The 20,538-nt window shown below is 31.0% G+C and overlaps 1 protein-coding gene across 1 annotated transcript; it reads left to right on the top strand.

Moving 5' to 3' along the window:
• Positions 1-6,945: 6,945 nt before the first annotated feature.
• Positions 6,946-17,539, top strand: LOC107572594 (metalloproteinase inhibitor 3-like). Its single transcript, XM_016259017.1, has 5 exons — positions 6,946-7,137; positions 14,046-14,128; positions 14,233-14,344; positions 15,866-15,987; positions 17,226-17,539. The coding sequence occupies exons 1-5, from the start codon at positions 7,014-7,016 to the stop codon at positions 17,421-17,423; spliced, it is 639 nt and encodes a 212-aa protein (XP_016114503.1). The 5' UTR covers positions 6,946-7,013; the 3' UTR covers positions 17,424-17,539.
• Positions 17,540-20,538: the final 2,999 nt, after the last annotated feature.

Genomic DNA, 20,538 nt, shown 5'->3' on the forward strand with positions numbered 1-20,538 from the left:
ATCTATCTATCTATCTATCTATCTATCTATCTATCTATCTATCTATCTATCTATCTATCTATCTATCTATCTATCTATCTATCTATCTATCTGATGGTTTCTACCATCCACCCACCCACCCATCCATCCATCCATCCACCCACCCATCTATCCATCCACCCATCCATCCACCCCTCCACCCACCCATCCATCCATCCATCCACTCACCCACCGATCCGCTAATCCACCCACCTATCTATCTATCTATCTCTCTGAGATCTCCCACCCACCAATCCATCTACCCATCCATCCATCCCCCCACCCATCCATCCCCCCCTCCCCCCACCCATCCATCCCCCCCTCCCCCCACCCATCCATCCCCCCCTCCCCCCACCCATCCATCCCCCCCTCCCCCCACCCATCCATCCATCCATCCATCCATCCATCCACCCACCCATCTATCTATCTATCTATCTATCTATCTCTCTGAGATCTCCCACCCACCAATCCATCTACCCATCCATCCATCCATCCATCCATCCATCCACCCACCCACCAATCCATCCACTCATCCATCCATCCACCCATCCATCCATCCTCTATCTCTCTCCAACCATCCACCCACCCACCCATCGATCCATCCACCCACCCACCCAATGACCCACCCACCCATCTTTCTATCTATCTATCTATCTATCTATCTATCTATCTATCTATCTATCTATCTATCTATCTATCTATCTATCTATCTATCTATCTGAGATCTCCCATCCACCCATCCATCTACCCATCCATCCACCCATCCATCCATCCATCCACTCACCCACTGATCCACCCACCTATCTATCTATCTATCTATCTATCTATCTATCTATCTATCTATCTATCTATCTGCTCTTCTGATTGGTCCACTGTTTTGGAACTGACAATGATGAGCCGCGCTGCCTATAACAGTTGAAATGTAACTTGACACAGTGTCTTAAAAACGCAGTACTTGTGTGTGACACGCCACAAAAGATGCAAGACGTGAGCTCAACGGTCTGTCTAGTGCGCTTAAATATAAATCAATGGAAAAGTAGTGCACTGGAAAGAAAAAACACATTGTGTGTGAACGGCCCCATGTTTCTCAGGTCTGCATATGGTAACACATGGAATAAATTTACGTTGTGGGAGCATCATTTTGAAATGTTACTAAAAAGATAAAATGTCCAGTTTTCTTGCTGTGATTATAACGTTATTCAATCAAAACGGTTTCTTATAACTTTATTTTCACCCAAAATGTAGTGTTATTTGTAATATACGTTAAAATGTCCAGTTTTGTGGTGATTAGAATATTATCTAAAGGTTACAAAAACATTTTTTAGAATGTTTATCAAGTGCAAATAACATCGTAAGGACGTTCCAAGAATGCTGATCGCAATGTTATGAGAGCGTATATCAAATATTAACATGTTCCATAAACAAACATTTATAAAACCTTAAAAAATGTTGTGAGAACGTTCCCAGTCAAGGAAACACTTTAGCCGAAGCCTTTATGTATAATGCATTAGAAAGGTGTTCATAATGTACATTGCAATGCATTATATATTTTCATAAATAACTGTAATCAAAGTTAAAATGAATTATAATGTTTTCAGATTCCTTGGTTGCTTGTCATGTTTTAATGCATTACATTTTCTCTAACACTGAATAGATAAGTATTATAATTATTCATTATTTTCATCATATAATGTATCATAAGGTGCATTGGCATAATTACTGCATTAAAAATACTTTTATAACACATTATACTGTATATAAAGACTTTGAGTAAAGTGTTACCAAAACATATTTATTCAAATAAAACGTAAAAACGTATTTTATTTCAGCTAGTTGCCAAGTTCTCACTTTCATTTAGTTTAACTTGAAGTACTAAAATAATAATAATAAAATCAAAATTAATTTAAAAAGGCATATTTAAAAATTACTTTAAAAAAAAACTAAAAGGACAAAACACAAAATTACTAAAACTAACATGAAAATCAAATAAAAAAAGCACATTAAAAATATAAAATCAGATTTCATATATATATATATATATATATATATAAACACACACACATATGTAAACACAACAAAATTACTAAAACTTTAAATTGAAAACAGAAAATATAAAAATAAACACTATATTAATAAAATAGTTAAAACTCCATATATTAAGAAAAACTATATAGGCACATTTAAAAAAAAGACATATGCACAACAAAATTACTTTGACTTTAACTTAAACTTTAACAAAAAAAAAAATTGTAATATAAAAATATCACAATTCATCCATCCATCCACCCATCCATCCATCCATCCGTCCATCCATCCAATTCCATCCATCCATCCATCCATCCACCCACCCACCAATCCATCCATCCATCCATCCAGACACAACACTCAGGAATGGTTTCTACTCATTCTACTAACAGTTAACTGTTAACATGTTCCATGTCCTTTGCTTGCTGTCAGGCGGCCAAATATATGTTTTGTTTATGTTTGGATTATTTTATTAGTATTTCATTAATTGTCTGGTATGCTTTTTTATATAGTGCTGTAATACAATTTAGGTGTGTGTTATTTTATTAACCCATAATTGTGTCTGATGTGCTTCATGTATGGTTAATGTTTTTCCAGCATGCTTGCATATGCCTACTGAAGGTTGTGTGTTGTCGCTTTGTGTGCTTGCATGGCTAATTGTGTAAAAATATTGATTGTTGTTATTGTGTTAGTGTACTGATGTCTTACTGTTTTTTGTTTATTCTTCTTGATATTTTAAAGGGTTCTGAAACATCTGCGAAAGACATTAGTGTTTACATAGAAAATACATTTTTTACAAATCGTGTTTTTTATTATGTTATCATGCTTTTATTGTGTTTTATCGTGTTAGTTAGCTGTATTTCTTAGTTATTTTTTACCTAACTGAAACAACCCAACTGCAATTTGATTGAGATTAATTGGAATGCACAAAGAAAAAACATGATTTTTGAAAATGGTTAAAAACGGAGTTACCTGTTTTTGCAAATGAACTCTTCACATGTATCTCAGCACCCAGAGAGGCTTTGTGACGATGCGCACAGTAACGTTAGATCATATATTTTCAAACGGGGTCATGACCCCTAGTGCTGTAGATGCAGCATTAGGGGCCGCTCACACAGAACGCATGTTTGTGTTCGCAAGCGCTCAGGAATTGTTTAAAAAAAGCACAGCACAGAAAGCCTCGTCCGCCATGTTACCATCAAATAAAACTGTAACTACTGTAAACAACGCTTGCCCCGCCTCTGGGCTCTTCTGATTGGTCCACTGTTTTGGAACTGACAATGATGAGCCGCGCTGCCTATAACAGTTGAAATGTAACTTGACACAGTGTCTTAAAAACGCAGTACTTGTGTGTGACACGCCACAAAAGATGCAAGACGTGAGCCCAACGGTCTGTCTAGTGCGCTTAAATATAAATCAATGGAAAAGTAGTGCACTGGAAAGAAAAAACACATTGTGTGTGAACGGCCCCATGTTTCTCAGGTCTGCATATGGTAACACATGGAATAAATTTACATTGTGGGAGCATCATTTTGAAATGTTACTAAAAAGATAAAATGTCCAGTTTTCTTGCTGTGATTATAACGTTATTCAATCAAAACGGTTTCTTATAACTTTATTTTCACCCAAAATGTAGTGTTATTTGTAATATACGTTAAAATGTCCAGTTTTGTGGTGATTAGAATATTATCTAAAGGTTACAAAAACATTTTTAAAAAAACATAAAATATATAAAATATTAAAATAAAATTGAATTCAAATTATTAATAAAAACTGTAACTATCTCAGTGATGGCCATCAATGCTTTGTGCGTTAAAGAGCATTATTTAGATGCTGCGTGCTAAAACACACTCACACTATAACGTTTTCCTCTCATGTTCACACACGGATGCAACTTTATTGCATATTTCTGGAATTTTGCATATACGTTTTTTACCGTCTGAATGTATTACGCAGTAAAAATGATAAGAAATGATTCAAAGTGATGCTGCAGATTGTGTGAAGATTGCGTGACGCTCAGGCCATCAGTTCAAACGGAAAGAGGCTGTGTGTTTCTGATTCTCATCGTGATTCATCGTGTCCTGTCACTCATTCAAGGCCGGGTTTCTTTACACAACCCTTTCAGCCTGTGATATGAGTTCAGAGCCGCACTGGAGGATCATGGGATTGTGTACTGGGCTTACACTGGCACTTCTGACCAACAACGCCATCAGAACACAGATATACACTAACACAGCAGTCTGCTGTAGTTTCCATCAGAGCAAAAGAAAGTCTGAGTAACTGAATCGACGCACACACAGCAGCACAATGTTCAGTCTGGAAAGCCAGACGGAATCTCACATAATCGTATTTAAATATTTGTAAAATGATGAAATATTTGCACTGGGTGTCTACTATTAAACAAGTCATCATGCAATACGAATTTAATACAAGCCACAAGGAAAACATGAGCGAAGCGCAGGAGTATGTACATCAGCAGACTCAGACGACCTTAAAAACAGCATTCATCATCAATGAAAAATAAACTCCAACATAGAAACTAATGCAACTGGAAATAAAATTGATCTAAATTTAACCCATACTATGAAAAAAAAAATATATATATATATATATTTTAAATTTTTTTATTTATTTTTTACTAAAATTGAAAAGAAATTATAATAGAAAATAAAAAAATAACACAAACAATATAAAACAAAAAATATGGAAAAAATTATATATATATTTATTTATTTATTTATTTATTTATTTATTTATTTATTTATTTATTTATTTATTTATTTATTTATTTATTTATTTATTTATTTATTTATTTATTTATTTATTTATTTATTTATTTATTTATTTATTTATTTATTTATTTATTTATTTATTTATTTATTTATTTATTTATTTATTTATTTATTTATTTATTTATTTATTTATTTATTTATTTATTTATTTATTTATTTATTTATTTATTTATTTATTTATTTATTTATTTATTTATTTATTTATTTATTTATTTATTTATTTATTTATTTATTTATTTATTTATTTATTTATTTATTTATTTATTTATTTATTTATTTATTTATTTATTTATTTATTTATTTATTTATTTATTTATTTATTTATTTATTTATTTATTTATTTATTTATTTATTTATTTATTTATTTATTTATTTATTTATTTATTTATTTATTTATTTATTTATTTATTTATTTATTTATTTATTTATTTATTTATTTATTTATTTATTTATTTATTTATTTATTTATTTATTTATTTATTTATTTATTTATTTATTTATTTATTTATTTATTTATTTATTTATTTATTTATTTATTTATTTATTTATTTATTTATTTATTTATTTATTTATTTATTTATTTATTTATTTATTTATTTATTTATTTATTTATTTATTTATTTATTTATTTATTTATTTATTTATTTATTTATTTATTTATTTATTTATTTATTTATTTATTTATTTATTTATTTATTTATTTATTTATTTATTTATTTATTTATTTATTTATTTATTTATTTATTTATTTATTTATTTATTTATTTATTTATTTATTTATTTATTTATTTATTTATTTATTTATTTATTTATTTATTTATTTATTTATTTATTTATTTATTTATTTATTTATTTATTTATTTATTTATTTATTTATTTATTTATTTATTTATTTATTTATTTATTTATTTATTTATTTATTTATTTATTTATTTATTTATTTATTTATTTATTTATTTATTTATTTATTTATTTATTTATTTATTTATTTATTTATTTATTTATTTATTTATTTATTTATTTATTTATTTATTTATTTATTTATTTATTTATTTATTTATTTATTTATTTATTTATTTATTTATTTATTTATTTATTTATTTATTTATTTATTTATTTATTTATTTATTTATTTATTTATTTATTTATTTATTTATTTATTTATTTATTTATTTATTTATTTATTTATTTATTTATTTATTTATTTATTTATTTATTTATTTATTTATTTATTTATTTATTTATTTATTTATTTATTTATTTATTTATTTATTTATTTATTTATTTATTTATTTATTTATTTATTTATTTATTTATTTATTTATTTATTTATTTATTTATTTATTTATTTATTTATTTATTTATTTATTTATTTATTTATTTATTTATTTATTTATTTATTTATTTATTTATTTATTTATTTATTTATTTATTTATTTATTTATTTATTTATTTATTTATTTATTTATTTATTTATTTATTTATTTATTTATTTATTTATTTATTTATTTATTTATTTATTTATTTATTTATTTATTTATTTATTTATTTATTTATTTATTTATTTTTTTATATATATATATATATCGCTCTCCATATATTTCATTCCAATAAAATAAATTAACATATGGCACATTTGAAGAAAAACTTTTTATTTGTGTCTATAACATGATGTTTTTTCTTGATTTAAAATATAAATTTTTGCCATTTGGGAAATGCATTTGTTTATAGTCTCTACATAACACCACGACTTCCATTTGTGTTCCTTTATTGCTAATATTTTCCATACTAATAACAAAGAAACTTCAGGCTGGCGTTGCAGATGAAAGAGACCTGAAGTCACTGAGAATCTGAGTCACTGAGATTTTTTGGGGGTCTTGGTTTTGATGACTGTACCTCTAAAGCCACAGTGTCACAACATGTTATTAATGCGCTCTTTCCACTCGATCTGCTGCCTCATAGTGGACACGCGCGTCTGCTGTACAACCTCAAAACAGAGGCGAAAAAACATCATTATGAGGTCACTTCCATTACGTCATGCGCCTGTAATGTTAATCGGCGCGCGCTGTGATTGGTGCGCGGCTGCAGCGCTCGCCAGTGACGCGTCCGATGGCGCACTATATGTGCTTCGCGTCCGGAGCGCGCTGACAGCAGTGTTTAGTCTGCGTTCCCTTCAGAATGAAGCCTTGTTTTGTGCTCGGGTTCCTGCTGTTCTCTCTCGTCTGTCTGATGTACCAAGCGTCAGACGCGTGTTCGTGCGCGATGTCTCATCCACAGGACGCGTACTGCCACTCCGACATCGGTAAGAAACGCGCGCGCGTGTGTGTGTGTGTGTGTGTGTGTTTCTGAAGGGTTAAATGAAGGCAGGTGGAGCGAGATGATGTGACAAAATTACTAAAACTTGAACTAAACTTTAAAAAGAAAATATAAAAGTAACACGATGAAACAAAAACACAAACTATTAAAATAAAATGTAATTCAAAATATTAATAAAAACTATAACTGTCTCAGTAATGGGCATCAATGCTTTGTGCATTGAAGGGCATCATTTAGATGCTGACGAGTTCAGGACCACCGCAGTAATACATCCTAAACTATTCTCTGTGAGTCATTAGCCCAGTAAAACAAGACTTCAGTAAAAGAATTAAGATCCGTTCACACTAAGAACGAAAAATATGATGGTAATGATAGCTATATTTGCATCCACACCAACAAAGGATAAGGTTCTGTCTATTATAAGCGCACTGCAGTTACATACTTTACATAATTGCAGTACGCACTTCCAATGATAGCGTTTATTCAGAGAACCATAATACGATAACTATATTTGCATCCACTCCAATGAACGATAATGTTTTGCTTATTATAAGCGCACACTAGTTATGTACTCTAAATAATTGCAGTACGCACTTCCAATGATAGCGTTTATTCCGAGAACAATAACTATTACGATACTGTTTCTGTGCCTCTGTCTAAACAAGTGACCAGCTTGCTTCAGATCTCTCTTTATGCTATTTGTGACCCTGGACCACAAAACTGGTCAATTTTTTCAAATTGAGATGTATGCATCATCATCTGAATAAATAATCTTTCCATTGATGTATGGTTTGTTAGGATCGGACAATATTTGAAAATCTGGAATCTGAGGGTGCAAAAAAAATCTAAATATTGAGAAAATCATCTTTAAAGTTGTTCAAATGAAGTTCTTAGCAATGCATATTACTAATCAAAAATTAAGTTTTGATATATTTACGGTAGGACATTTACAAAATATCTTCATGGAACATGATCTTTACTTAATATCCTAATGATTTTTGGCATAAAAGAGAAATGTATAATTTTGACCCATACAGTGTATTGTTGGCTATTGCTACAAATATCCCCCAGACACTTAACACTGCTTCTGTGCTGCAGGGCCACATATTATTATATAAGTCTTTGACTCAATCGTTCTGTCAGCTTGTATTCTTTCAGTCAGCACAGGTTTTGTGTTTGTTTCTGGAGCTGATTGATCGTAGGCCTCGTTGATCTGAGCTCACGCTCCTCAGTTTTTGAGTTAAAAAAAGCACTATTTCTGGATAAATTTAGCCTATAATCAGTTTCTGAGTGAAAAAAAAACAACAACATTATTTGTGGATTATTTTCATAATATTTGTGGATAATTTTGATAAAATATTCAGTTTTTGAGTAAAAAAAAATAGCATTATTTGTGGATAATTTTGGCAAAACGTTGAAATTTTGAGTGAAAAAAAAACATTGGAAGAAAAACATTTGTGAATAATTTTGTTAAAATATTCCGCTTTTGAGGGGAAATTTTTTTTTTTGTTAATAATTTTGGCAAAATATTCCGTTTGAGTAAAAAAAATAGCATTATTTGTGGATGTTTTGGCAAAACATTGAAATTTTGAGTGAAAAAAAAACATTATTTGAAGAAAAACAATATTTATGCATCATTTTGGCAAAATAGTAATTTTTGAGTGAAGCAAGCATTATTTGTAGATAATTTTGGCAAAATATTTAGGTTTTGAGTGGAAAACAAAAAACATTATTAGTGGATTATTGTGACAATATTCACTCAAAAACTCAAATATACAAAATAAATATAAAACCTGTGCTGATAGAAAGAAAACAAATTGACAAAATAATTCAGTCGAAGACTTATATAATAATAAGTGTCCCTGCAGCACAAAAGCAGTGTTGAGTCGCTGGGGGATATTTGTAGCAATAGCCAACAATACATTGTATGGGTCACAATTATACATTTCTCTTTTATGCCAAAAATCATTAGGATATTAAGTAAAGATCATGTTCCATGAAGATATTTAGTAAATGTCCTACCGTAAATATATCAAAACTTAATGTTTGATTAGTAATATGCATTGCTAAGAACTTCATTTGAACAACTTTAAAGATGATTTTCTCAATATTTAGATTTTTTTGCACCCTCAGATTCCAGATTTTCAAATATTGTCCTCTCCTAACAAACCATACATCAATGGAAAGCTCATTAATTCTCAATAATCTCACGTTCTGACTGGTTTTGTGCTCCAGGGTCACACATAGCACAACGAGAGATGTATAAGTAATTCTATGTAGGCTGGTCATTTTTGGTGTAGTGTAACAAGATGGGAAATAAATCCCCAAAAAGTACAAAAAGGAATCTAGAAATGTTTTGTGAAGTTGTGAGCAGCCAGCAGTATCTCCAGCAGAGTTTCTCTGAGCAGAATGAGATCTAATCGATGCGTGTCTCGCTGCAGAGGAGGAGATTTCTCCTCAGACCGGCACCTACTTTCTGAAACGCAAGCCAATCTCGGTGCGCTTGATGAATATGCATGAGTCACTCTGGGCTTTCATCTATGATTCACGGGGCTTATGCGGGGTTAGGCTCTTAAATATAGCCGCGAGGTACAGTAACTCGGGCGTTTGGAACTGGGTTACATAGTTAAGAGCGGCTCGCAGCCAATCAGAGCGCAGCTCCACACACACTCACACTGGAGTTCAATCACACGACCTTTGAACCCCAGCGCCGACCTCGGGGTCGAACCCGTCAGCAACCGCTGGAGCGCTACACTGAGACGTCTGTCGTGTTTTTATTTACGGTGAACACCGTTTGGTCCGATGCATCATCACCTAACAATGAGCAACACATCTGCTACAGTATCTATTCATCTTTGTTGACGTTAGTTCATAAAAACACAACTGTTAGTTCATGTTCGCTCAGGGCCGTTAAATAATATTAACAGATAAAAGCTTTGATTTTAATAGATTATTAAATAATCTATTATAAATAATAATAATAGTATTTTCATTGTTATTATTATAGTTTTAATATTTTAGTTTTTTTAAAATAATTTTTATTGCTTGTTTTATTTTATTTTTTCAATGCTTTAGTAGCTTTAGATTAATATTTTGGATAAAGTTTTATTTCTATTAATATTTTTCTTTATTATTTTTTAACGCTTTAGAAGCTTTAGATTAATATTTTGGATAAAGTTTTATTATTTCTATTAATATTTTTCTTTATTATTTTTTAACGCTTTAGTAGCTTTAGATTAATATTTTGGATTAGTTTTTATTATTTCTATTAATATTTACATTTTTTATGATTTTTAATGCTTTAGTGGCTAAAGAAATTGTTAGATTAATATTTTGGATTAGTTTTTATCATTTCTATTACTATTTTTCTTTATTATTTTTATTAACGCTTTAGATTAATATTTTGGATAAAGTTTTATTATTTCTATTAATATTTTTCTTTATTATTTTTTAACGCTTTAGTAGCTTTAGATTAATATTTTGGATTAGTTTTTATCATTTCTATTACTATTTTTCTTTATTATTTTTATTAACGCTTTAGATTAATATTTTGGATAAAGTTTTATTATTTCTATTAATATTTTTCTTTATTATTTTTTAACGCTTTAGTAGCTTTAGATTAATATTTTGGATTAGTTTTTATCATTTCTATTACTATTTTTCTTTATTATTTTTATTAACGCTTTAGATTAATATTTTGGATAAAGTTTTATTATTTCTATTAATATTTTTCTTTATTATTTTTTATTGCTTTAGAAGCTTTAGATTAATATTTTGGATAAGGTTTTATCATTTCTAATAATATTTTTCTTTATTATTTTTTAATGCTTTAGAAGCTTTAGATTAATATTTTGGATAAGGTTTTATCATTTCTAATAATATTTTTCTTTATTATTTTTTAATGCTTTAGAAGCTTTAGATTAATATTTTGGATAAGGTTTTATCATTTCTAATAATATTTTAATTTTTTATGATTTTTAATGCTTTAGTGGCTAGAGAAATTGTTAGATTAATATTTTGGATTAGTTTTTATCATTTCTATTAATATTTTTATTTGTTATTATTTTTAATGCTTTAGCAGCTTTAGAATAATATTTTGGATCAGTCTTTTATTTTCATTTATTTTATTTTTATTTTCAAGTTTAGTTAATTTTTTTTTATTTTTATATCTGTATAATTTATATTCATCACTATTTCGGTTTTAGTTATTTTATTACATAAAATGACAAAACTACGAGATAATGAGAAGTGTCTCCTTCGCAACTAGTTGAAATAAAACAAGTCTACATTTTTTTGTATTTTAATTTGAATTTATTTAATTTTTAATGAAATATTATTTGATTACTGTTGCAAATAAAAAATGCTTTTAGTGCAGAAGAATAACTGGTATGAGAGCGACTGGGTGCTGCTTCTTGTGTTTGGATCTGATGTGTGTGAAAGCGCAGCATTAGCTGAATAAATAAATGCGAGTGAATGTCAGGAAAGAAAGAAAGAAAGCAGGAGTGTGAGCCTCACAGAACTCCGGCAGAGGAAGATACGCAGCAGGTGATGTTCGGCTGGATCGGGTTACTGATGGGAAGCGCTGCAAGGGATTATGGGACATGGCCTCGTTCTGCTGCGTCTCTGAGGAAGCAAACTAGTTCCTCAAGATACGAGCTTCTGTCTAACCATCAGCAGCACACAGAGAGAAACTCACACACACTCGCAGTGGGGAAATACTGCTACACTGAGTGTATATATACACTATATATACTTCTATACACTATATATACTTCTATACACTATATATACTTCTATACACTATATATACTTATGTACACTATATATACTTCTATACACTATATATACTTCTATACACTATATATACTTCATACACTATATATACTTCTATACACTATATATACTTATGTACACTATATATACTTCTATACACTATACTTCTATACACTATATATACACTATATATACTTCTATACACTATATATACACTATATATACTTCTATACACTATATATACTTCTATACACTATATATACTTCTATACACTATATATACTTATGTACACTATATATACTTCTATACACTATATATACTTCTATACACTATATATACTTCATACACTATATATACTTATGTACACTATATATACTTCTATACACTATATATACTTCTATACACTATATATACTTCTATACACTATATATACTTCTATACACTATATATACTTCTATACACTAGTCAACATTTGAAGAGGATCAAGACCTAAAACACGTTCTTGTCTTGGTACAACTTTGATTAACTGTTTTGATCCACTTCACATGGTGACTACTGTACATACTTATTTTCTTATATATTAAAAACTTATTTTATTTCAGCTAGTCATAATTTCTAACCATAACTATCATTTATTTTAAATTCGATCTGGAGCACTAAAATAGCTCAAACTAAAACACAAAAATAAGAACTATAGAGACTTTTTTAAATTTTTATATATATGTAAAAATATTAATAATATAGATATTTGATATTTTATTCAAAATAAAATAAACAAATGACATCAATTTATTAAATAAAGTGTATATATTTCATGTCAGAAAATACATTTAAAATATATGGGGGAAAAATATAATATAGAATTTGATCATACATTGTGTTTTTATTTGAAATATTTTTTTTGATGATTAAATTATATTATAAATATTTTTAATTCCTATATATATATATTTAAATTCAGAAAATACAGTAAAATATAAGAAAAATATAAAATTTAAAAATATATTAAAAATGAAAACAAACTTAATTATACTGTAACGGGGCTGACGAGACGTGAGACGTGTGGATCCATCTGCAGGCTTTATTTAAGAGACGGGGTAAACAGGCAGGGTCAAAACACTGGCAAACAGGTATATGGTGGGCAAAACACAAGAATAGTCCCAGGGCTAGCGTAGGTCACCAATCAGCAGACAGAATCACAGGGGCGAGACGAGAGGGAGAAATCCAGGAAAACAGGCAAAGATCAGATACCGCAGAAACAGGCAAGGCAAGGAAAACTCGGAAAGGGGTACGGGCTAAACAATACTCAGCAGAGAATGGTGGTTTGAGTGGGTGTTATATAGTGAGTGAGGTGATAGGAAACAGCTGTGTGCAATGAGTGCAATCAGTGCAGTGTGCAAACCGTGCAATGAATGATGGGATATGTAGTCCGGGGTGCTATGCAATAGTTTGTGTTGTGCGAGAGTCAATGTAATGGAAAGGGTGACCTCTGGTGGTGAATAAACGGAAGTCCATGGACCGAATTCATGACATATACATTGTTTTTATTTAAAAATCAATTATATTATATATTAGTGCCGTCAAAACGATTAATCGCATTCAAAATAATTTTTTGTTTACATAATATATGTGTCTGTGCTGTGTATATTTATGTATATATAAATACACACACATGCATGTATATATTTCAGAAGAATATGTTATGTTTATATATTAAATATATATTTTTTAATATATAAATTATATGAATATATATATATGCATTTTCAAAATATATGCATGCATATGTGTGTATTTATATATGCATAATAAATATACACCGCACACACACATATATATTATGTAAACAAAAACTTTTATTTTGGATGCGACAGCACTAATTATATTATATTATAAATTCCTTTTGTAGTTTTTAGTCATTGCCACTATGGCCACACAGTCATAATTTGATTTGAGTTGTTTTTAATCAATAAAAAGCTAATTTGTTATGCATTTCTCCAGTTCTGAGCAGCTTGGAGGTTTAATTCCACTTGCTGCAATGCATTCTGGGATTGCTTTATCAGTGCAGCCTGTGTGTTGTGCTCTTCACGGACCGGCGGGTCTCTGTGTGTGTGTTTGCAGTGATCCGAGTTAAAATAGTGGGAAAGAACCTGCTGAACGACGGTCCGTTTGGCACCCTGCGCTACACCGTCAAACAGATGAAGGTCAGTGCATCATCACGTGTTAATGAGACTCAACACGCATCCCATGATTCCTCAGTGTGTGTGTGTGTGTGTGTGTGTGTGTGTGTGTGTGTTGTCTGCTGCAGATGTACAAGGGCTTCGACAAGATCCAGCACGTTCAGCACATCTACACACACGACTCCGAGAGCATGTGTGGAGTCAAGTTCGACATCAACAAATACCAGTATCTGATCACAGGTGAGAGCCAGACCTTCATCATCATCATCAGCATCATCAGCATCGAGCTTCACACGAGACCACTGACAGCAGTGCATCATGGGACAAACAGCCTGTCACACACTGCTGCTCATTAACAGCCCGTTAACATTTGACCAACATTACAGACGTCAACCGCACCCAGATATTACTCAAGACACATCAGAAATGCTTTTCATTATCTCAATGAGTTTCATCATTATCTATTTATTATTCCATGCATATTATATATTTATATATAGTGGCTAGTATAAATATATAATAATAAATAGATGATGATGCATACTATATACTGTATGTGTGTGTGTGTGTGTGTGTATATATATATATATATATATATATACACACACACACTTTTATTAGCTATAAAATAGCTGAATCATATAAAATTCCAAGATTTATGTGTACAGATAATATAAATTAATGAAGTCCGTATTATATAACTATAAAAAAGCATATGAAACTATATAACATATATTACATTATATATATACATTTATATAATAAAAATGATATAATTTATATTTAATATAATATACATTTATAAATATAGATATTTCATATTTATTAATATATTAAAATATATTTTATATAAAATATATATACATTTTTATATAATGTGTGTATATTTAAATTCAGAAAATACAGTTCATTAAAAAAGGAATATATATTAAAAAAATACATAATAATAAAAAAAAATTTTTTTTATCCATTGTTTTTTTATATTTCTATATAATATATATATATATAGCTTCTATTGTCCTCATTTGTAAGTCGCTTTGGATAAAAGTGTCTGCTAAATGACTATACTATACATATATATTAACATTTTTCACGTTTTCTTCTATATTATAAATATTTGAATGATTTTATTATATGATCTTTTGAATTGTTTGTTGGTTATAGTCACAGTGGCTGAATTGTGGCTCATGAATGGGTCTGAGTCCAGAAACGGACTGAAGCGTGATGTCAGAGTTTTATCCGTGACGGAGGTCATGTGAAGCGTGTGACACGCACCTGTTCTGCTGGAGCTCATCAGACACAGACGGTTAAATATAGAGCGCTGCGGCTAACGTGAACCGCGCGACCTACAGACATACTGATGAAAGAACGGCTTGATTAGCACTAAACCAGCCATAACTGAGATTTATACAGAAGCCTTCCATTGATGTATGGTTTGTTAGGATCGGACAATATTAGAAAATCTGGAATCTGAGGGTGCAAAAAAATCTAAATATTGAGAAAATCATCTTTAAAGTTGTTCAGATGAAGTTCTTAGCAATGCATATTACTAATCAAACATTAAGTTTTAGGTACGGAATTTACTAAATATCTTCAAGGAACATGATCTTTATTTAATATCCTAATGATTTTTGGCATAAAAGAGAAATGTATAATTGTGACCCATACAATGTATTGTTGGCTATTGCTACAAATATCCCCCAGCGACTCAACACTGCTTTCGTGCTGCAGGGTCAGAGTTGTTGTGTGTGATGTGTGCAGGTCGTGTTCACGACGGGAAGCTGTACACGGGGCTGTGTAACTTTAACGAGCGATGGGAGCGTCTGTCTCTGGAGCAGAAGAAGGGCATCAACCACCGCTATCAGCTGGGCTGTAACTGCAGGGTGAGTGCTGAGGGATCATGGGTAACTGCATATCCAGCGTCCGCCGTCATTAGCGTTAGATCAGTGAACACGAGTTAAAGTCTGTTTGTATTATATCAGAAATCCTGAAGAAAACTAATTTACTGGAAAAAGAATGATTGTATTATATTGTTAGTTCAATACGTAGACATGCTTTTTGATTATTACAATTTATTTTGACCATTAAAATGGAATCCAGAATATTTAAAATGTAGAATACATAGAAAAAAAACATTGGAAAAATTTTAGAATTTTAGGAAAAATAAAATGCATTTCATAAGGCCCTAAAAATGCAATTCTTGTAAAAAAAAAAAATTTTTTTTAATATATACATTTTTGTTAAATTGTGTACGTTTCATAATTTCAATTAATTATAAATGCTTTTTATTAGTAAAAAAAAAAGTATATTAAAATTAACCATTAAAGCAAAATCCCCCAAATTTTTAATTTTGGGGAAAAATAAACAGAATTTGAGGGAAAATAAAATGCATGTCATAATCCGTTTTATTTTTAATGAGCCATAAAAATGTATTTTTGTCAAATATTTAAGAAATCGTTAAACTAAAAACTAAAAAGTCTAAAAATATATTTTGATTATTAAAATGTAATTTAACCATTGATAATGGACTCCAGAAAATAGAATTTGGGAAAAAATTAAATGGATTTCATAGGACCCTAAAAATATACTTTTTGTAAAAATACATTTTGATGATAAATTGTGTATTGAATGATTTCAATTAATTAGACGTGCTTTTTGACGATTAAGATTTAAGTTAACCATTAAAACGAAGTCAAGACATTTTTTTATATTTAAAAAAAAAATGGAATACAAAAAAATTCAAATGGAAAAATAGAATTTCATAGGGCCCTAAAAAAACGTTTTTTAATAAACTTTTATTAACTTGTGCATGTTTCATGATTTAAATGAATTAGACATGCTTTCTGATTACTAACATTTAATTTAACCATTAAAACCGAATTTTTGGGAAATAAAACTGATTTTATAGATGACACGCAACATGCATGCAGACGTTAATTTAGCGATCAAATATCACACGGAACCGATATATATCGTCTGCGATGTTATATTATTTGTTAGAGTTTTATGAGTTCAATAAGTAGACATGCTTTTTGATTAACACACGCCGCAAAATATTATCGTTATCGGTAAAATCCCAGAAAATATAGAGGTATTCTTTACATCCGTCCTGTGTTCGCAGATCAAGCCGTGCCACTATCTGCCCTGCTTCGTCACGTCCAAGAACGAGTGCTTATGGACGGACATGCTGTCGCACTTCAGCTTCCCCGGCTATCAGTCGCGTCACTACGCCTGCATCCAGCAGAAGGAGGGCTACTGCAGCTGGTACCGAGGCGTGAGCGCTCGCGACAAGCTCATTATCAACACCACCGACCCCTGAGAACCGGCCTGAAACCACTACACCACCAGCCCAACCTTTCTGAACCGGAAGATTTTTCATGCTTCTTAAAGAACTCTCTTCTGCTCACCAAGCCTGCATTTATTTGATCCAAAATAGACGGCTGTTATATATTTTAAAATGTAATTTATAAAGCGGAGCGTTCCGGTGCTTGACTCTGATTGGCTGAGCCGCGTTCGAAGCTGTTGTAAATGACGCTACAAAGTAACACACACCTTTGTTTACGTCTGTGTGTTGCTCGGCAACCACTTTGTAGCAACCACAACTGTTTCTGAGGAGCTACATTGTTTGGTGGAAGAATACTGTGTTTATTAATATCACTACACTTTATTTGCTCTGTTTTATTTTGTGAAACCTTACTACGTATATAACCGTTTTATAAAAGCAGTAATCCCCGTGAAGCCGTGGTTTACAGTGAATTTATAACAGCGCCGCGCCATCCCTAACAACGCCCCTTAGCTGTAATAAATCCACTGTAAACCACGGCTTCACGGGGGTTACTGCTTTATTATTCCTGTGATTTCAAAGCTGAATTTTCAGCACCAGTCACATGATCTTCAGAAATCGTTCTAATATGCTGATTTGCTGCTCAGGAAACATTTATTATTATTATTATTATTATTATGTTGGAAACAGCAGATTAGAATTTATTTCATTCAGTTTTTTTTTTGATGAATAGAAAGTTCAGAAGAACAGCATTTATCTGAAATGGAGATCTTTTGTAACATGTCTTTATCATCACTTCTGATCAATTTGAAGCGTCCTTGCTAAATAAAATTATTAATTTCTATAATCCCCCCCCCCTGTGTATAATGGAATAGCGTATAATTATTTCAGATAAATGCTAATATTTGGATCTTTCTATTCATCAAAGAATCCTGAAAAAATGCACTCAACTGTTTTAAATATTGATGATAATAATAATAATCAGAAATGTTTCTCGAGCAGCAGATCAGCATATTATACTGATTTCTGAAGATCATGTGACACTGAAGACTGGAGGAATGATGCTGAAAATACAGCTGCGCATCACAGAAATAAATTACAGTCTAACAGAGACTCACATAGAAAACAGCTGCTTTAATAGTACAAATATTTTACAATATTACTGCTTTCGAAGTATTTTGAAGCAGATAAATGCACTGGCTTGGTGAGCAGAAGAGGCTTCTTTAAAAAGCTTCTGACTGGTCGTGTACATCATCGAGCACACGGAGCCGTCCGCATTAACCAGATTAAATATGAAGTCATTTATGAACGCAATAAACCCTGCTCTTTTATAGTGATGTGCTGCTTTTTAAACATGATTTCATCAATATGATACCTGCTATTGTATATGTGCGTGTGCCAGATTTATACTGTTCAGTATCTATTTATGATCGCGCCGAATCGCTCAGAAAGTGTTATTTTCCTTCTTGCTGTTTATGATATGAGCTATGAAATTGTGATTTAGTATTTTTGTATTACTTTAAAGCAAAGATTATAAACGGTAGATCGGTCACGTCTTTTCTACATCTGTGTCTAAAATGCGTTTCTAGTGGGAAAGTCCGATTGGGAGGTACGGATGTGAATCAGATCAGTGTTTTCTGCCACTAGACTCCTGTTGATTTCTGCTCCATTCCTGCGCTGGAGCCTCGGCCCCCGGCTCCTGTTTTTACAACATGTTCATATTCTGTCTGTAACACAAACATCCCGTCTGACTCTCACCGAAGAGACTGAACGCTCGCGTGTGTGTGTGTGTGTGTGTGTGTGCGTGTGTGTGTGTGTGTGTGTGCATGTGTGTGTGAGTGTGCGTGTGTGTGTGTGTGTGTGTGCGTGTGTGTGTGAGTGTGTGTGTGTGAGTGTGTGTGTGTGTGTGCGTGTGTGTGTGAGTGTGTGTGTGTGAGTGTGTGTGTGTGTGTGCGTGTGTGTGTGAGTGTGTGTGTGTGAGTGTGTGTGTGTGTGTGCGTGTGTGTGTGAGTGTGTGTGTGTGAGTGTGTGTGTGTGTGTGCGTGTGTGTGTGAGTGTGTGTGTGTGAGTGTGTGTGTGTGTGTGCGTGTGTGTGTGAGTGTGTGTGTGTGAGTGTGTGTGTGTGTGTGCGTGTGTGTGTGAGTGTGTGTGTGTGAGTGTGTGTGTGTGTGTGCGTGTGTGTGTGTGTGTGTGTGCATGTGCATGTGTGTGTGTGTGTGTGTGTGTGTGTGAGACAGATGACCATTTTTCAATTGATTCGATTCAATTTTTAATTTCTTTGTTTTATATTTTTATAATAAACGTTGTGAAAACGGCTCTGTGGCTCTCTTGTCATTATTATTCTGGGAAAAATGAACATGAATGCGCTCATCCGAGTTTGTTTCTTCGTCAGTTTTGGAGAAATGCATCAGTGTCTCAGCAATGGATGCTCTACAGTGAATGGGTGCCGTCAGAACGAGAGCTGATAAAAACATCACAATAATCCACAGCACTCCAGTCCATCAGTTAACATCTGGAGAAGACAAAAGCTGAAACTAATCCAGCATTAAGACGATTTTAACTAAAATACCATAGAGTCCATAATCCATAAATCCGTCTCCTGTTGTCTCTCGCATCAAAATCCAGCCACATATTTGTTTAGAGCTGTTTTGGACTGTAAACAGTGCTTAATTGCAATTAATTAGACATGCTGTTTGATTATTAAGATTTAATTTAACCTTTAATAATGGACTCCCGGAAATAGAATTTTGGAAAAAATTAAATACAATGGATTTCATAGGGCCCTAAAAACATAATCTTTGTATTTTTTATTTTTTTTAAATTGTGTAAGTTTGAATGATTTCAATTAATGAGACGTGCTTCTTGATTATTGTGATTTAGTTTAACCATTAAAACAAATTCAAGGAAAAAAATTAAATACAGGAAAATTCAAATAGAAAAAAAATGGAATTTGGGAAAACATTTAATGGATTTCATAGCGCCCTAAAAATACACGTTTTGATAAACTGTTAATAAATTGTGCAAGTTTCATGATTTAAATGAATTATGCATGCTTTCTGATTCCTAAAATTCAACCATTAAAACGGAGTTTTGGAAAATTAAAATGACAAAAACATGACTTTGTAAAATATAATAAAGCAATAAGCCCCAA

The sequence above is a fragment of the Sinocyclocheilus grahami genome, unplaced genomic scaffold (genome assembly GCF_001515645.1).
Source record: "Sinocyclocheilus grahami isolate Dianchi unplaced genomic scaffold, SAMN03320097.WGS_v1.1 scaffold1779.1, whole genome shotgun sequence".
NCBI classification, from domain to species: Eukaryota; Metazoa; Chordata; class Actinopteri; order Cypriniformes; family Cyprinidae; genus Sinocyclocheilus; species Sinocyclocheilus grahami.